Below are 18,569 nucleotides of genomic sequence, written 5' to 3' on the forward strand. Positions count from 1 at the left end.
TGGTGGCTAAAATGGAGATGACAGAGCATTACACGCCCAGCCAACAGGGCAGCCTGTACCACAAGTTTGCTTTGTGCCAGTGTGCGGGGTTGGGGTCGGGGGAGTGGGGAGAGGGCGTTGCTTGGGTCAGCGTAGGCGTTTGTTAAGACATTTCTCACATGCAGCACCCAGGGAAGGCCCTGCTGCCTCCCAGGGGGACCCGCCTGGCACAGTGTGTCTGTCCAGATTAGGAGACCCCTGTCTCTGTCCCCAAGCCCTGCGTGGGGGGCTGTGGCTTGTTGCAGGATGCAGACAAGGCGACCCTGTGTCCTGGTGCCCCTGGGGGCTGAGCAGAAGCTGGCAAGATCCCAGTAATGCCAGTATCTTCTCCTAGGAGCGCCCTGAGAAGCAGCATGGAGCAGCCTAACAGAGAAGGCCAGAGCCCAGGAAGGACCCTTCAGGGTCCAGAGTGCGATGGGACTCCCATGGACCAAGAGTGTGGTCTGAAGAGGACCCATGCCGACCTAGAGTTTAACCTGGGGAGGATTCTTCTGGGACCAGATTTTGGGTCAGAGAAGCCTCTTCCAAGTGCTGACCCCGATCTCCTGCCTTCGTCCCTGTCCCCACCCACGCTCTCAGACTTGGGGCAGCCCCGGAAGTTGCCCCTGACAGGCACTGATAAGAAGTACCCCCTGATGAAGCAGCGTGGGTTCTACTCGGACATCCTCAGCCCTGGAAGCTTGGATCAAATTGGGGTGAGTGTGGAGCTGTCCCCTACCTAGTCAAAGCTCTCCTGTGGGTTCCAGTCACCCACCCTCCCTCCCTCCCTCCTTTCCTTCCTCCGTCCCCTTCCTCCCTTTGTTCCTTCTCTCCATCAGTCCATTTCTTCACTTGTCTGTCTGGCCATCTAGCCATCTGTCTGTCTAGTAAATTGTCCATCCATCCGCCCATCCACCGGACCATCCAACCGTCTGTTCCTCCATCTACTTGTCCTCTCATTCAACAGTTCATTACCAAGTATCTCCTGTGCGACAGGCCCTGGGCTGAGCACTGGTGACAGTGAAGATGAGACATCTTTGTCCGTACTGTCATGGGGCAATGGCTTTGGTGGGGGAGTGCTCCCCCAGCTCTGGTTGGGGAGGGGTTCCTTGGACAAGGTGGCATACCATGTGTTTGCTGGGTGGCTGGCAGGGGGCTTGAGACCCTGACAGAGGCCATGGCCTGTGTAGAAGAGGAGGAAAGAAGGTGAGGGGACAGATTAAGGCTTGGGGTAGGGGGATGTTGGAGAGGGGATAACTAGGGGAGGGTTCAAAGAGCCCCAGAGTCCTGGACAGCCTTAGGAAAGTTCTAGCCAGGACGGGTCAAGAGAGATAGGGCAAGAAACCACCAATCCTCACTATGCTAGGTGTGCCAGACTTGCCTTTGGTGGAGGAGACATGCACAGAGACACCTGCTGGCACTGTGGTCCCTCCATCTTGTGGCTCAGCCCCTGGACACAGCAGGGGTGATCTCAGAGGAAGGAGGGAGCTGTGCAGGACCAGAAGCAGGTGGGGTCAGGGGTGTCCTAGGTGGCTGCAGCTTATTGTCCACTGTGGCCTCTGAAAGGGGAATTGTGGAAACTCACTGGTTCTGCCCCATCCCCGTGACCCTGGGTGTTTCCCGGTGGGTTTGGGGGAGACATTTGGCCTTGTGGTCCCTCCCAGGTCCTGCTTCTCCCCAGGATGTTTACACCCCCTCAGAATTCTGGGATTTGGTTTTAGGAAGTGTGCCGTGGTCCCTGCGTGAACCAAGACCTCCTGCGACAGGCCGACCTTGACCAGTTTACTCCAAACGGTCAGTGCCCAGAGGGACAGGGTGGATGGGTGGGTGCATTTAGAAGCAGGGCCTCTGGTCTTAGAGAGATTATTTCTGCTTGGCTTGGAATCTCAGTTTCCTTAGCTGTAAAATGGGGGTAACAAGACATAAGGTGCTTTGTGAGGACCAAGCTAATGGTTAGTGCTCAGTGAAGCACAGCTTTCTCTTCCTCTTAGCAGAGCTGTGACGAGGGCTCCACGGTGGCTGGGCTGCTCAGGGCCAGAGCATCGGTTCTCTGCCTGGCTGGAGACACTAGGGTGTTTACTTGTGTAAATTCTCTTTTCTCCCTCCCCTGGAACATGAGCTTGGAGGAGGCCAGTGCTGTGTCTGAGTGGTCCTTGCAGGGGCCCCAGCACCTAGAGCAGGACCTAGCACAGGAGATCTCTGCTGAAGGAGGAAAGGGTGACTCTCCTTCCTCCCAGGCTATGCACTGAGTCTTGTAAGGTCTGGGACAGGACTGTGGGGTGTGGGGCCGTCTCCACAGGAGAGGCAGCAAGCTGGTTGGGGCCCTGAGTGGCAGAGAGGAACTGGCTGGGGACCCTCCCACCTGGCTGGCAGCAGGGATACCCCCTTCAATCAGGCCCAGAGGGCCCAGCTCCAGGAGCAGCTTGACTCTTTGCTAGCATCTCCCAGATTAGTCCTCTCGGTGCCCCTGAGCCTTGTGGGATCTGGGAAGCCCCAGAAGTGGCCCAGGAAACAGCACGTGTATGTGCAATTGTGCAGTGAGCTGAGGATCCGGGCTATTGTGCTCTACAGTCTCCCAGACAACTGGGGCTCAGAAATGCTTACAGAGCACAGATCTAAAGGCTGTGTGCGGCTCCCACCATCCACGGGAGGTTAGGGTGGGGTTGCTTGGCGGCTCTGTACCCCCCACCCGCCTGAGGAAAAGCAGTCCCCCAGAAGGCCACAGGATGGTGGCTTCCAGGCCATAGAAGTCCACTCTGTGGCTGGAAGGCCAAGGGGAGGACTTGAGAAGCCTGCCTGGGACTCACGGGGCCAGTTGAAGGCCAGGCTTGGTTGTCCTCACCCTGCCTCCTTCTCGGCCCCTGGGATTCAGGGCTGGGCCCAGAAGCCCATGATCCTGGGAGGGGAATGGTGTCATGGACCCACAGGCTCAAAAATATGATTAGCCATGCCTTTTTGGTACTGTGAGGTTCCCTGAGCTCCTGACAACTTTGGGAGGAGAGCAGACTTCAGCTGAGGACCGGTGGCCTCTGCTGAGCCTCTCGAGTCTTCTATGGAGCCCCAGAGGCTAATCCCAAGGTGGGCTGTCCTGAAGTGTGACTATCTCTTGTCTCTGGAGAGGTGGTGAGGCCCAAGGAGGGGGTCACCAGGGCCTCCCAGGAGATTGGATGGGGGCCATCATTGAGCCTCTGTGAGCCTCCCCAGCTCCTGGGAAAGGTGACTCATCTCCCAGAGCATATTCCCATACCCCCTTTCCCCACCTCTCGGGACTTTCCTTTACTCTTAACATCCCAAGTCCTGGGAATCCCTAAGTTCCAGGCAGACTGGAATGGTCACCCTACCTAAGGGTCTCTCCCCACCAGCTGTCCTGTCCCAAGACCTGGAATGGAAGCCTCTGTCTGCCCTGGTTGTCTAAGTAGGGGTGGCCATTTTGTGCCCTGAATGTCCCACAGGGCCAGGGTGATGGCGCTACCTGCTCATACCGTATCCAGAATGCCTTGACTTTGGAAATGCTCCTGGGGGTTGAATAGCATTGACCATTGCTATGCCTGGGGCCTCTGGAGTAGGGGCGGCAGGGAGCTACCACTTTGCCTTCCTGTCCAGTTATAATCCCCATTGGTCATTGGATTCAGCATCTGGCTTACACAAAGGCCACCAGTGTGGGGAGGAGGGGTGTGGGGAAGAGATGACCGAGCATGCTGGCTCTGGACAGGGAGAGCAGGAGGCCTTCCAGAGGCCCTTGTCCTCCAGGCTTGCACTCTCTTGGGTGCTTGGTGCCAAATCTGCGTTCTCCTCGCCACTGCCAACCACAGACAAGCTCTGAGCTTCCCTGGCCCCAAAGCATGCATGCCTGGTCCCTAGTACTTCGCCTTGGGGAGTATTGGGCCCTGGCCCGAACCCCTGCCATTCCCGTCTGTGCCTCTGCCTGCAGTCAGAACCTTTGAGATTCCTGAGGACTTTGACGATTACCTGGAGCAGCAGCATATCGGGTCCACCACCCAGATGCTCACTCAGACTGACTTCCCGCCGCAGGCCTATGAGCCCAAGGTGCAGGTGCCTTTCCTGGTGCTGCCAGGCCAGTGTCCCCGCAAGATTGAGATCGAAAGGTATGGCTGAGTTGGCATCGGGCAGGCTGGTCCTCTGGGAGGGGGCATCCACCCAACTCAAGGGGGCGGGGGACAGCAGGCAACTAGGTGACCATCCTCATAGCAGAGGTTATGAAAACGGGTCTCTGTGCAAACCTTCTAGCCCTTTGGTTTCTTAATAGGGACACACTGCCTTCCTTGCTGTGGAAATGGGAAGGGTGGCCTTTGAGTCAAAACAGTGGAATTGCCAGGCAGGACGGAGGGCAACTGGGGCCCAGGACACCAGCCCCACTCCCGACATCACTTCCTGATGAGTTCCAACGGGGGTGGGGGGCCTGCAGATGTCCCTGGGCCACACTCCTATCCTCCCCTCCCACCCTGTGGGTCCTTGCTGGCACCTGTGAAGCCACCTCACATGAGCTGAGCTGTCATGAGATCCCCTCGTTCCCCTCTGCCAGGAGGAAGCGGCTGTACCTGAGTCTGGACATCAACCAGTTGCTGGCTGATGAGGGCATCGACTCCAACATGCTCATGCCCAGGCATCCAGATCCCCAAAACACCCAGACCATCGAGCAGGGCCATGACCCGCTCTTCCCCGTCTATCTCCCGCTGAAGGTGAGCCTAGTTTCCACAGAGGGCTGATGGTCAGGGGTGGAGGCCCAGAGGAGCCCAGCATTCACCCTCCCCCATCCTCTGGTACACGCCGCCCATTTGACCCCACTAGGGGTTAGCTCTCTGTCCCCACCCTCTGCCCGTTTCTTCTAGGTGTTTGACAATGAAGAGTTTGATTGCCGCACTCCCAGCGAGTGGATCAACATGGGCTTGGAGCCGGGGTCTCAGGTCAGGAAACCCGTCCCTGGAAAAGCCCTCCTGCCCACTGATGACATCCTGGGGCACGGTGAGCAGGGCCGGTGGGGCTGGGAGGGAAGGATCCCGGTCTGCACCATCCCTGACGGGCAGCAGATCGGCCATGGACTCCTGGGCTGCCCTGGGGGCTGGGGGCCATGGGAGGTGAGAGCCCACACATTTTGAGGCCTCCCAGCTGGGATACAGACTAAGGGGCAGGCTATACAGAGGCATGAAATAGAAGGACCAAGGATGACATCGTGGGAGGGCTGGGGAAGAGACAGCTGGATGGTGTCTAGTATTTTTTTTTTTTTGAATCTTTGATTTACTGGTGATAAAAAAAATAAGCAAGCTTGTTGGAAACGTTCAAATGTGCATAAGGGGCACAAGTGAAGCCTTTCCATCCTGCCACCCAGAAATCACCATAGCTCCAGCTGTCCCTGTGGCCTCTCTGCTCTCACCACAGGGTGGATAGCACACTTGTCATGCTCACCCGTCCACTTGCAAACACTCATTCACAAGCACCCAGCATCATCCTCACACACCAGCCCCCTACGCTCACATACCCGTTTTCATGGCACACACTCATACTTCTGCCACTACCACATCCCCACACATGTGCCCATGCAGATCTCTGCCTTGTCTGCGTCTGCGGCTGTATTTGCTGCTGGAGGGAACAAGCGGTGGGGGTGGGGGGTGATGGTGGTCTTTGGCTGCCACCTGGCCTGCGTGGCTGGTCTCCGTGTGGGCATCCCAGGAAGATCCAGGTTAGGAGGCGGGATGTTGGCGGTAGCTGTCCCCCTCTGCAGGGCTGAGGGCCATCTCTGCTCCCTGCACCCGTGGGCAGACACACTGCTTTGGGGTGGGGAGCAGGGCTCTGGTGGGCTGCCTCCAGGACTGAGAGCCATGCTGGCTGGTTTTAAGACTGCTCAGCCTCCAGGGGTCCCCCCACCAGCAAGTCCATTGAGCAAGCTGTAAATTTATGTTTCGATTTAAAAACATGTTAATGCTGGAATCAATTTCTCTGAACTAGACAAGAAACCCAGAAAGTTCCCTTTACTTTGGACTTAATTACAAAAATAATTTAACTCAATTGTTCCCAGATCTCCAATTCCTGGTGATAAAACCAGAAGGTGTGGGGCTGCATTAACCTTAAATGCACCGAGTACCAGCCTCCACGAAGTGTTTCTGCCCAACACCCCCCCAGGCCACACCCCTTCGCCCAAGCCCAGCCAAGGCAGCCCCTCCGGTGGGGTGGGAGGAGGGGCTGGCAGGAAGCGATTCTGCTAGAGACCTCTTGTGTTCTGCCGGGGGCTTCTTGTGACATCTTTTTCTCTAAGCTGAGCCAAACAGGTCAGCCTTTTCAAAAAAGAAGCTTATAGGAAGGGGAGGGATGGGAAAAGCAAAACAAGCAAAGCCAGCGAGTTTACCATGGCAAGCTCCTTTACCCATCTTTCCAGCTTCAACCAGAATTCCAGCCGTTTTTCCTCAACCCAGTGTGTAGAACCCATCAGTTTATTTTAAGGCACTTCTGCTAGGCACCGTGCCACACGCGTCTTCCTTCCACAAAAGCATACGGAGCACCTACTATGTTCCATTTTCCATTCTAGGTACAGAGACACAGCTGTGACCAACACAGATAAGGTCTCACCTGCCCTTGAGGAGCTGCCCCTAATGTGAGGAGGCCAACCAGCACCAGGATAGGATGCATACATACTGTGACTTTAGACTCTGTGAGGGACACAAACAGGGTATCAAGTCAGAGAGTTCCCGGGGCGAAGGTGCTCTTGTAGGCAGAGATGCTTTCTCCAAGGAGAAGCCATTTGAGCAAGGAACAAGCCAGCAATAAGATGACCTGAGCCAAGACTATTCCAGGCAGAGAGGATAGCCAGTGCAAGGGCCCTGAGGCAGGAGTAAGCTCCAAAGTCACAGGAACAGCCTGACATGTAAAATGGCTGGAGAGAAATGTGTAGGGCTGGTAGTGGCAGGAGATGAGCTGAAGAATAGGGCAAAGGCTTTCAGCCGAGGAAGTGGGTGGGAGGCCCATCCTGACCAACAGACTGTGAGGCCCACTTGGGGCCACTTCTGGGCGGTCATCATCTACTTTGCCCTGACCTATCCTGATATGAGGGGCCTAGAGGCTCAACTGCCATGTGCAGCCCACAGAAAGGGGTTCACTCTGGCCTTGGTCACCTTGAAGGGGTCCAGTTCAGACTTGAGGAGTTTTGCAACTACATCCTCAACAGGTCTCTGTGCCCGGGGCTCTCCTGCCTCCTGTCCCAGCCCCGCTGGCCTGTGTCTCTGCCGGCCCTGAAGGGGTCATACAGAGCACAAGGAAAGAGAAGCCTGGTCCTTCTGGCTCCTCCTCACCAGGGGTCCCCCAGAGGCCAGCTCAGCTGGGAGGAAGCAGGGGCCTTGCTTTGCTGGAGCTAGAGGCAGTCCATCCTACAGGGAGGGAGGCCAGACTAGTAGCCACTAGACTCATTCCCAGCACCTGCCGCCCACACTCAGAGGCCCCTGCCGACCCTGGGGTGGAGAGCACTGGCGGGTTCCCCTCCTGTTTCAGAGGACCCCAAGAGTCCGAAGCTCAAGTATGAATGGTGCAGTGTCGGTGTCCTGGATTATGACAAGGAGAAGAAGCTGTACCTGGTGCACAAGACAGACCAGAACGGCTTGGTGCGAGATGAGAGCGGGAAGCCCATCCTGAACGGAGGGGTCACCGCTGAAGGTGGGAGCTCTCTGCCCCCCGCTTGCAGACCCCCCCACATAGGCCCGTGACTGAGGCCCACCCCCACCCCCCAACACAGCCCCGTCAGGCCTGAATTCTCCCTTGCTCTGTGTCCTGTGGCTGTCTGTCCCCTGACCTGTGAAAACCCCAGGACACATCACTCAGAGAGAGACCCCAGGAAGGGCAGACTGCCATTAACTGATGGGTCCACTCTGAGCCGCTGACAGAGCCACTCCCAACACACTGCCAAGAAGGTGTCCGAGGCCCATGGATCAGTGATGTTCCCCCCCCCCCCCCGCACCGTGTGGCAGTGATGGATGGGGACATGGGCAGCCACCCCAGGGACTCTTCGTCTGAGCACAGCTCTTTGCAGTTGACAAAGCACTTTCACATCCAACCATGGCAAACTGTGAGGCAGGCCGGCCCACGGAGTGTGCCCATTCTACAGTTGTGACAGTGTGTCAGAAAGGGGAGACCACTTGCTCAGGGCCACCACGCCTCAATCACAGAGCCAGGCTGGAGCCTCGTGTTGCAACCCAGAGAGTCTGATTGTGTTCTGTGTCCCCTTCTCCCCCTCACCTGGCCCCAGGAAGGCCCCCTCTCCTCACCTGCCAGTACTGGGTGCCCCGGATCCAGCTGCTCTTCTGCGCCGAGGACCCACACGTGTTCACACAGCGCGTGGTCCAGGCCAATGCCCTGCGCAAGAGCACAGAGGCTCTGCTGCTGTACAATCTGTACGTGGACTGCATGCCCTCCGAGGGCCACCAGCTCATCAGTGAGCAGAGCCTGAGCAAGATCAAGCAGTGGGCCATGAGCACACCCCGGATGCGCAAAGGGCCCTCGTGAGTCCCCACCAGACCCTGCACCCCCACCCCATCCCCGACATCGCTTCCCCCTGGAGTTCATCTGTGGGCCATCTCTCCCACCGCACTGCGGACTTTTGGGCTCTAACTCGTGTCTTGTTCATCTCCAGATCCTTCATTATCAATATTGACTCATGGATTCTTATTTTATTTGAAGGGTTATAATCTGTTGCTACTTTTTTTTTAAAGATTTTATTTATTTATTTATAGACAGATCACAAGTAGGCAGACAGGCAGGCAGGGGTTGGGGAGCAGGCTCAGAGAGCCCGATGCGGGGCTCGATCCCAGGGCCCTGAGATCATGACCTGAGCCGAAGGCAGAAGCCTCAACCCACTGAGCCACCCAGGCACCCCCTGTTGCTACTATTTTATATTTTGATGCCCAAATTGCCCCAGATTGGGCCAGAGGGAACCTCTTCAAGCTCATTTCTGTGTCCTTCTGATATGTTCCTATTGGTCTTCGAGCATGTCTATACTTTTGGGCACAGCAAGAAGTTCTGGGCTCATCTTGTCCTTCTCCAGACCCAGCCTTGAAATCAGCTATTTCTCCAAGGAGCCCTGGTTCTTTTCAGTGGGGGAATGATATGTAGAAGCCAAGATCTGGGTACTAGATATTCTCCCGTTGCTACTGGAAAATCATTGCTTTGAGGTTCTTAGACCAGACAAATCTGGGGCATATATATATTATGACATTATATTACATTGTTATTATGTATAACCTCCACACACACCCATGTCTATTTCTGTCTATTGATTTATCTGTTAAAAACCATGGGTTCTATAGTGATACCTTCAAACTGCCCCTAATTCTCATTCTCACTTATACACATTTGTTACTTCTCTCCGCAGAAGAAAACCAGCTCCCATTCATTGTTCCTAGTATATTTGTTCAGTCCCAGAATGCACGGAAAGTAGTTTCAAACTGCTAATTCATACTCTTTAGAAGAAAAACCTTACTAAGCAGAACTTGATACACATGTAGTGTTCTTCTTCTCTTCACCCTGGGGGGCATTCAGAAGTTCATTTGCTTTAGTTCTTCCCATGCCTTCAATGGGATATGTTCATTTGATGAAATACAGGGTGGTCCATTTGTTTCATGTATTTAATGGATGTTTTCTCTATATCTGTTTCTCTCACTGACATATAGTATTCATAAAGATATCCTCAGATCGGTCCCTCTCCATCCCCATTCATTCTATCCTCTCTACATCTCCCACTTTCAACCCTGTTCCCACCACGTGTGCATAGCTCACCAGTGTCATTAGCTTCTGCTATGTCCTTTCTGTATTTCTTTCTGCACAAATGAGCAGACACACACGTATTCTTAGACCGCCTTCCTTCCTACTCGGAGAGCGGCTCGCAATGGATATCTTTTTGCATGTTACCTTTCTCACTTCTAGTATGTCCTGGAAATTAATCCGTGCGATCTCATTGAGATTTCCTTCCTTCTTTTTCACAGCCGCACAGCAGTCCAGTGTGTGAATGTACCCTGCTTACTGTGGCTTATTCGACTGTTCTCTATCATATAGGCATTTAGGTCATTTCCAGGATGTTGCAATCATAAACAGTGCTACAGTGAATAACCTTGTGCCTTCTATGTCCGTAGTGATGGAGGGGTAGCTTTACAGGTAGCTGAGAAGTGGGATTGCCAAGGCAAAAGATAAGCACATCTCTAATTTGGTTAGCTATTCCCAAATTTCCCTCCGTGGGGGTTGTGCTGTTTGCATACCCACCAGCAGTGTGTGAATGCCTGTTCCCCCACAGCTTTGCTGAGGGTGTGTTGTCATGCTATGTGATCTTTTGCCAGTCTGGAAGATAAGTAAGCAAGCGAGGTAAGTAAGACTGAACTGTTATAAGGGAGGCTGAACATTTTTTCCATCTTTTCATATAATTAAGGGTAAGTTTAATATATTTTTGGGACTCGCCTATTCATGTCTTTTGCCCATCCCACCCCCCCACCCCCCGGCCAGGCTCTTGAGCATTTTTTTTCTCCCTCTGATTTTAAGTGTTCTTTATATATTAAGGATATTGGTCCTTCATCTGTGATTCGTGTCGTAAATTTTTTCTCCTGGTTTGTCAGTTGTAGTTTAACTTTGCTTATGGTAATTTTTGCAATATAACTTAAAAAATATTTATCTAGATAATGTTATTAATCATTTCTCCCATTACCTCTGGGTTTTGAGTCATAGTGAGGGCCCTTCCCCATACTGAGGGTTTCTTCCCGTACTTGTATGGTTTCATATCCTTGTTCCATCTTTATGTATAGTGTGTGGTATGGATCCAAAATTTACTATTTTAACTGTTTTTAAGTGCACAGCTTAGGGAAGTTAAATGCATTCACACTGTTGTGCAACCATCCCTAATCTCCATCCACAGAACTTTGTGAAACTATGTACTCATTAAACAATAATTCCCCACTCCCATTTCCCCCTAGCCTAGGGCAACCACCATTCTACTCTGTGTCTCTGTGAATTTGACTGCTCTAAGTATGAGGGCAATCATACAGGCTTTTCCTTTAGTGTCTGGCTTATTTCACTGAGTATAATGTCTTTTAGGTTCATGCATGTTGTAACAGGAGTGGGAATTTCCTTCCTCTTTTTCCTTGTAATCGCCCATTGTGTGCACATACCGCATCTTGTTTATCTGTTCATCTGGGGATGGACACTTGGGCTGTGGCCATATTTTGGCTACTGTGAACGTGGGTGTACAAATCTCTCTTCGTGTCCCTGCTTTCTATTCTTTCGGGCATACACCTGGAAGTAGAGTTGTTAGGTCATATGGTAATTTTACTTGTTGTTGTTGTTTAGTTTTTATTTCATAATCATAAACTTAACTTTGCAATCCATCTAGACTTGGACAGGGGTATGGAAAACATGGAACCCAAAGAACTACAATGAAAGCACAGATTGTAGGCCATTATGAACAGATGGGAGAAGGAACCGTCTGGTGGTTAAGATAAAACACACATTACAGTTATTAGAGTTTTTCCACAGTCAGCAACGGTGAATGGTGAACTGCTCTTGCCATTCCTGGACCCAAAGCACCCAATGGTTTCCATGGTACTCTGCCCTCTTTCACCTGGCCAAAGACCACATGCTTGCCCCCCAAACACTCAGCCTTGTTGTGCAGATGAAACACTAGGAACATTCGTGTTGGGTCCTGCATTTGCCATGGACAAGATGCCGGGACCCATGTTCTTCAGGCTGAAATTCCCATCATCAGATTTCTCCCTCTGGCTGGACCTGCCGCCAGTGTCATTATGGCGTGGGAAGCCATCACCTTGGCACACGAACCCTAGAATAATTCTGTGACAGTGGGAAACTTTATAACCAAATCCTTTCTCTCTCTGCTCAGAGCACAAAAGTTTTTGGCTCTCTTTAGAACTTCGCAAATGGCTCGAAAGATACATGGCCCAAAGTCTCATGTTGATGGCAAATGTCTAAGAACATCACGGGGTTGACCATGGTAGCACAGGACAGCTCCAGTGGCGCCAGTGGCATCTGCGAAGCCCTGTTTGTAATTTTGGAGACGCCATCATCCAGCTGCCTTAGGCGGCGCCCTGTTGCATATTCCCACCTACGGGGCTCCGGGGCTCTAACTTCTTTACGTCCTCGCCAACATTTCTTTTCATTTTTTCCTTTACAACAGTCATCCTAATGGACGTGCCATGGTATTTCGTTGTGGTTTGTATTTGCACTTCGCTAATGCTTCGTGATGTTGACATCTTTTCATGTGCTTATTGGCCATTAGTAGGTCCTTCTTTGGAGAAATGTCTATTACAAATGCCCATATTTGAATCCAGCTGTTCGGTCTTTGTTGTTGAGTTTTATGAGTTCTCTCTATATTCTGGATATCAATCCCTTATCAGATCAGATATGTGGTACTTTCTCCCATCTCCTGGTTTGCCTTTTTATTCTGTTGATAGTGTCCTTTATATTACTAGGACACCAGGTTTTTCACATTGAGGAATTCTAATTTTTTTCCTTTGTTGCCTGTGCCTTCAGTGTCATAGCTAGGAGATCATTTCCAAATCTACTGTCATGAAGCTTTCCCCCATCTGTTCTAAGAGTTTTATAGTTTTAGCTCTTACATGAGGTCTTTGATCCATTTTGAGTTAATTTTTGTAAATGAGGTTAGCTAAGGGTCCAGTTTTATTCTTCTGCATGTGGAGATCCAGTTTTCCTAGCACAGTATGTTGAAAAGACTGTTCCTTCCCCCATTGAATGGTCTTGGCATCCTTGTTGAAAATCATTTGACCCATATATATTTGAGAGTTTATTTCTGGACTCTTTGTTCCCTTCCTTTGGTCTATGTATCTTTATGCCAGTACCACACTGTTTTGATTACTGCAGCTTTACATTAAGTTCTGGAATCAGAAAGTGTGAGACCTCCCACTTTGTTCTTTTTCAAGATTGTTTTGGTTATTTGGGTCTCTTGAGATTCCAATGACTTCTAGGATGGATTTTTCTATTTTCGCAAAAAGTGTTGTTGGGATTTTCTCGTTGCTAGAATTTTGATAGGAATTTGCATGCTTATTTTCCCGTGAGCATTGTGTCAATTCCTCTAGTTCTATCTTAAAAACACTTTGTATTTTGGTGGTGCCTGAGTGGCTCAGTTGATTGGACATCTGACTCTTGATTTTGGCTCGGGGGGATTGAGTCCCGAGTCAAGCTCCACATTAAGAGTGAGGCCTGCTTGGAATTCTCTCTCTCTCCCTCTGCCCCTCCCAAAGCTAGCATTATCTCTCTCTTAAAAAAAAACAACAAAACAAAACAAAAGCCCTTTGTATTTTTAATGGAACTGCATTATATTTTTATTTTTTTAAATTTATTTTTAAAGATTTTATTTATTTATTTGACACACAATTAGGCAGAGAGGTAGGCAGAGAGGAGGAAGCAGGCTCCCTGCTGAGCAGAGAGCCCGATGTAGGGCTTGATCCCAGGACCCTGAGACTATGACCTGAGCCGAAGGCAGAGGCTTAACCCACTGAGCCACCCAGGCGCCCCTGCATTATATTTTTAAATTAACTTAGGTACAGCTGATATCTTTAGGATCTTGAACTGTCCTATCCAAGAACAAAGAATGTTCATTCATTTGTTCAAGACTACTTTTGTGTCTTTAAGAATGCTTTATCTTTTTCTCATGTAGGTTTTGCATATTAAGTATTTTGTCTTCTTTGTTACTATTATAAATGGGATTTTCTCTATTACTGTGTTACTGATTTGTGTATGCTAATTTTATATCCCATTACAAACAATCCTTACTGAATTGTTTGAATGTGTTTTATCATTGATTCTCCAGGGCTTTCTAAGTATACAGTCCCTGTAAATAGAGGTAGTTTTGCTTATTCTTTTCCAATTCTTATTCCTCTAATCACTTTCTCTTGCCTAATTGCATTTTCTAATGCCTCCAGTACAATATTGAACAGTAGTGGAGATGGTGGGTCCTCACCTTGTTCCTAATATTAGTGGAAGTACCTCTAGTAAGTTTCCCCCTTAAGAAAATGCTAGCTTTAGGACTTTATTTAATAACATATCCATTGAAACTTCTGTTTTCTCAAGTGTTTATTTGTCACAGGTTTTTAAACTACTTATGGAGATAATCATGATTTGTCTCCTTAGATCTGTTTTTATTTTATTTTATTTAAAAAATATATTTTTAAAGATTTTATGTGCTTATTTGACAGAGATCACAAGCAGGCAGAGAGGCAGGCAGAGAGAGAGGGGGAAGCAGGCTCCCCACCAAGCAGAGAGCCTGATGTGGGGCTCGATCCCAGGACCCTGAGGCTTATTAACCCACTGAGCCACCGAGACGCCCCTCCTTAGATCTATTAACATGGTGTATTATATTAATTGATTTTCTAGTATTGAAACAACCTTGGATTCCTTTAATAAATCCCACCTGGCCATGGTGTATCATTTTTTTTTTAATGTGGTATTGGGTTCTGTTGGTTAGTATGCTGCCTAGAACTTTTGCATCGATATAAATAATGTTGGTCTGTAATTTTTTTGTGCTGTCATTATCAGGTTTGAAGCGAATTATGCTTGCTTCATAAGAAGAATATTGGTATTTTCCTTCATTGTTTCAGTACTCTGGAACAGTTTTTATTGTATTGAGGTTATCTGGTTATTCCCTTCTGAAACCATTTGGACATGGTGCTTTTAGGGGGGATAGTTCCTTTATAACTTCATTTCTACAGGAATTGGTCCAGTTAAGCTTTGTATTTCCAAATTGGGGGTCAATTTTTATATATTTTGTTTTATATATTTACATATGTAATATGTTATATATATATTTTATAGTTTTAATTTTTATATTTATATTATATATTTTATATATTTTTATATATTTTGTCAAAAAATGATCCATGTTTTCTAGGTTTTACAGTATATTTGCCTGGTCTTTTTTTTTTTTTTTTTTAATTTATTTTCAGCGTAACAGTATTCATTGTTTTTGCACCCCACCCAGTGCTCCATGATTGCCTAGTCTTTTGATAGGTGGTCTCATGATTTAAATTTTTTTTCTGTTTCGATGTTGATGTCTCATCTTATTTTGTAGAGTTATGCTCTCTTCCTTTTTTTTGCTTAATTAAGTTACTTAGTGATTTGCTTCCTGCATTAATTTTTTAAAAGTTGGATTTATTAATTTGACTGTTTTCTACATCTACCTCATTCATTTCTACTTTTTCTTTTTAAGATTTTACTTATTTATTTGAGAGAGAGAGAGTAAGATGGAGGAAGACAGAGGGACAAGCAGACTCCCTGCTGAGTGTGGAGCATGACCTGGGCTCGATCCCAGGACACTGAGATCATGACCTGAGCTGACGTGACACTGACACGCTTGACTGACTGAGCCACCCAGTCCACTTTTTATTATTACCTTTCTTGTGCCTTCTTTTGGCTTATATTCGTTATATTTATAGGAATTTATATTTTATTTATAGGAATTTATATGATAGGATTTAATTCACTTATTTACATTCTTTTTTTAAAAAGATTTTAAAATATTTATTTGACAGAGAGAGATCCCAAGTAGGCAGAGAGGCAGGCAGAGAGAGAGGGGGAAGAAGACTCCCTGCTGAGCAGAGAGCCCGATGCGGGGCTCGATCCCAGGACCTTAAGATCATGACCTGAGCCCAAGGCAGAGGCTTTAACCCACTGAGCCATCCAGGCACCCCCACTTATTTACATTCATATTGATAAATATGTTTAAGGCTAATGAACTTTCTTCTGGTAACCTATTTAAAAATAGTCCACAGATTCTGATATGTAGTATTTCACTTTTTTTTTCATTCCAAAAATCTGATTTGTATTTCGCATTTCTTTAAAGAATAGTTTAATGTCAGGTTTTACAATTTTGCATATGAGAAGGACTTGTTAAAATTTGTTGTTAATAATTGCTATTTTTATCACATTGAGATCAGAGAATGTTATTTATAACATTTCTATTCTATAGAACTTGCTGATGTTTTCTCTGTGACCTAATATATAATCAGTTTTTTGCTGAATGTTCTGTTTTGCACGTGAGAAGAGGTATATCCCCATAGTTAGGGTATAAGAGTTTTATATATACATGTATTCCAGAAAAGTCTATCTTATTATGTTATTTACTTCTAAGATATCTTTACTTATTTTTGTCCACAGAGAAGAGTGTATTATATTATCATTATTAATTGCAGCTTTTAGCATTAAAATGTGTTCTTGATCAGGTCAAAGGCTTTTTGACCAGAATTTTACTTTGTTTGATGTCAGATTTGTAACCTGACTTTTGTTGTTTCCATTTTCCTGATATATTTTTGCCCATCCCTCCATTTTTCAGCCTTTCTGAGTTAGTTTGTTTTAGAGAGGCCTCTTGTTATCAGCATATAATCAGGTCTTACTTTATGAGTCAAATTAAAAATCTTTTTCTTGTAATAAGTGAGTTAAACCCATTCGTATTTATGGATAGAGCTGCTGTGTTTGATCTCAATTCTGTTTCCTTCTTTATGTAATGTAGTTTCTTTTTTCTTTCACTTTTTAATTTCTCTATTATTATTTTTTAATATTTTATTTATTTATTTGGCAGAGAGAGAGAGAGAGAGCACAAGCAGAGAGAGAAGCAGGCAGAGGGAGAGGGAGAAGCAGGCTCCCCACCGAGCAAGGGATCCTGATGCAGGGTTTGATCCCAGGACCCTGGGACCATGACCTGAGTTGGAGGCAGATGCCTAATGACTGAGCCACCTAGGCGCCCCATTAATTTCTTTTTTTTTTTTTTAAGATTTTATTTTTAAATAATCTCTACACCCAACGTGGGGCTGGAACTCACAACCCCGAGATTAAGAGTCCCATGATCAGCCAGGCACCCCTCACTTTTTAAAATTTCTTTCAGCATTTGGGCAGATTTGTACCCTATTTTAGAGGTTTCTTTTGTAGTTAAGCCTTTTATAGTGCCCCATGTCCCTGCTTTCTTATTTAAACTGTTAATATCTGCTTTGTCCATTTTTAGTGTTATCCTTCTAATCCCTTTGATTTCTTTTGTAATAATCTTGACTTTATTCTACTTTCCTCATCCCTTTCTTCTCCCATTTTTAAAAAAATGATATATTTAATTATTTTAGAGAGCACGAGCAGGGGAAGGGGCCAAAGAACAGGAAGAGGGAGAGAAGCAGCCTCCCCGCTGAGCACAGAGCCTTTTGCGGGGCTCAATCCGAGGAGCCCACTCCCCCCAACCCAAATCATGACCTGAGCCGAAATCAAGAGTCAGTGGCTCAACCTCCTGAGCCACTCAGACGCCCCCTCCTCCCATTTTTAGTTGCTTTTTTCTCCTTACTGTTTTAATGTAATATTCTTCCATTCTCCTCTCTTTGTTTTATTTTTATTTTTTTAAAATAAATTTTAGTGATTGATTGATTGGATGCTCTACGCCCAACATGGGGCTCGAACTCACAATCCTGATATCAAGAATTGCGTGCTCCACTGACTGAACCAGCTGGCGCCCCATCTTTGTTTTAATCTTAAATCTACAATTAAGTTGACTGTGTATATCAGACTTTCTCCCTGAAGTTTCTCCTATCATCTTGCAGGGGAGGAAAGAACAATCCTCTTTTCTTATACTCTTCTAGGTTCTTGGCTGAGGCTCTGTAATAAAGACGGATTAGCAAGAGAAGAGCTTATAAATTTATGTTTCCCTTGACATAGGAACTTTTGTAAGGAAATGAAGATCTGAACAGATTAAACCTATGCTAGGTTTGATGAAGGATGGAAGGCTGTGGGAACTGTGGCAAGACAGAAGGATATGAGCTAAGGGTAGTAAACTGAGGAAAACAGTGAGACCTCTTCACTGGGATTCCTCTTGGTGTCATTCCATCTTGGAGCTAAGAATGCCCTTTCCTCTCCGTATAAGGAGGACACGTCTCTCCTGAGGATCTTATGACTTGCTTCAGGGAAGCCGTGTCTCAAATTCCTTCAGTTTAAAACATTCAGTATGCAAAGGTGCCATTTTGGGGAAGTGTGTCCTGAACCCCATCAATCTCTTGGTTGGGTGAAGCTCTTCTTCTAGTAGATTCCTCACCAAGGGCTCAAGAGTATATTGTTCCTAGAATTCTTGCATGTTTAAAACTTGACAGACAACTTGATTCAATATAAAATTTTTGCTTCACACTGTTATTTCTTGAGGTTTTTTGTTTGTTTTTGTTTTGTTTTGTTTTTAATGGTGCTTTTTTGTTGCCTTGCTTTGAATGTTGATTTTGAGAAGCCCGGTGCCAATCTAACTCCCCTTCCCTTGAGTTTCCCTTGATAAAAAAGAAAAATAAATCAGTTGATTTTTTTTGGCTTGGGGGCCTTGGTTTTTTTTTTTTTTTAATTTGTTTTTAATCTTTAAAGTCTAATCATTTTACTAGAGTATGTCTCGTACGAAGGCTCCTATGTCAAGGGAAACATAAATTTGTAAGCTGTTCTCTTGCTAATCCGCCTTTGTTACAGAGCCTCAGCCAAGAACCTAGAAGAGTATAAGAAAAGAGGATTGTTCGTTCCTCCCCTGCAGTCAGTTTTAT

The 18,569-nt window shown here is 47.4% G+C and overlaps 1 protein-coding gene across 1 annotated transcript in view; it reads left to right on the forward strand.

Annotated features, from left to right (window-relative positions):
- Positions 1–392: 392 nt before the first annotated feature.
- The window catches only part of LOC111143889 (dynein axonemal heavy chain 1), a 72,120-nt gene continuing 53,943 nt past the window's right edge, over positions 393–18,569 (forward strand). Inside the window, exons 1-7 of the mRNA XM_022497930.1 lie at positions 393–734; positions 1,740–1,812; positions 3,950–4,124; positions 4,562–4,718; positions 4,869–5,001; positions 7,516–7,677; positions 8,267–8,519. Coding sequence (XP_022353638.1) covers positions 393–734; positions 1,740–1,812; positions 3,950–4,124; positions 4,562–4,718; positions 4,869–5,001; positions 7,516–7,677; positions 8,267–8,519 — 1,295 coding nt within the window. The remainder of the gene's footprint in view (positions 735–1,739; positions 1,813–3,949; positions 4,125–4,561; positions 4,719–4,868; positions 5,002–7,515; positions 7,678–8,266; positions 8,520–18,569) is intronic.

This window comes from Enhydra lutris, unplaced genomic scaffold (genome assembly GCF_002288905.1).
Source record: "Enhydra lutris kenyoni isolate GAN:26980312 unplaced genomic scaffold, ASM228890v2 scaffoldscaffold10, whole genome shotgun sequence".
NCBI classification, from domain to species: Eukaryota; Metazoa; Chordata; class Mammalia; order Carnivora; family Mustelidae; genus Enhydra; species Enhydra lutris.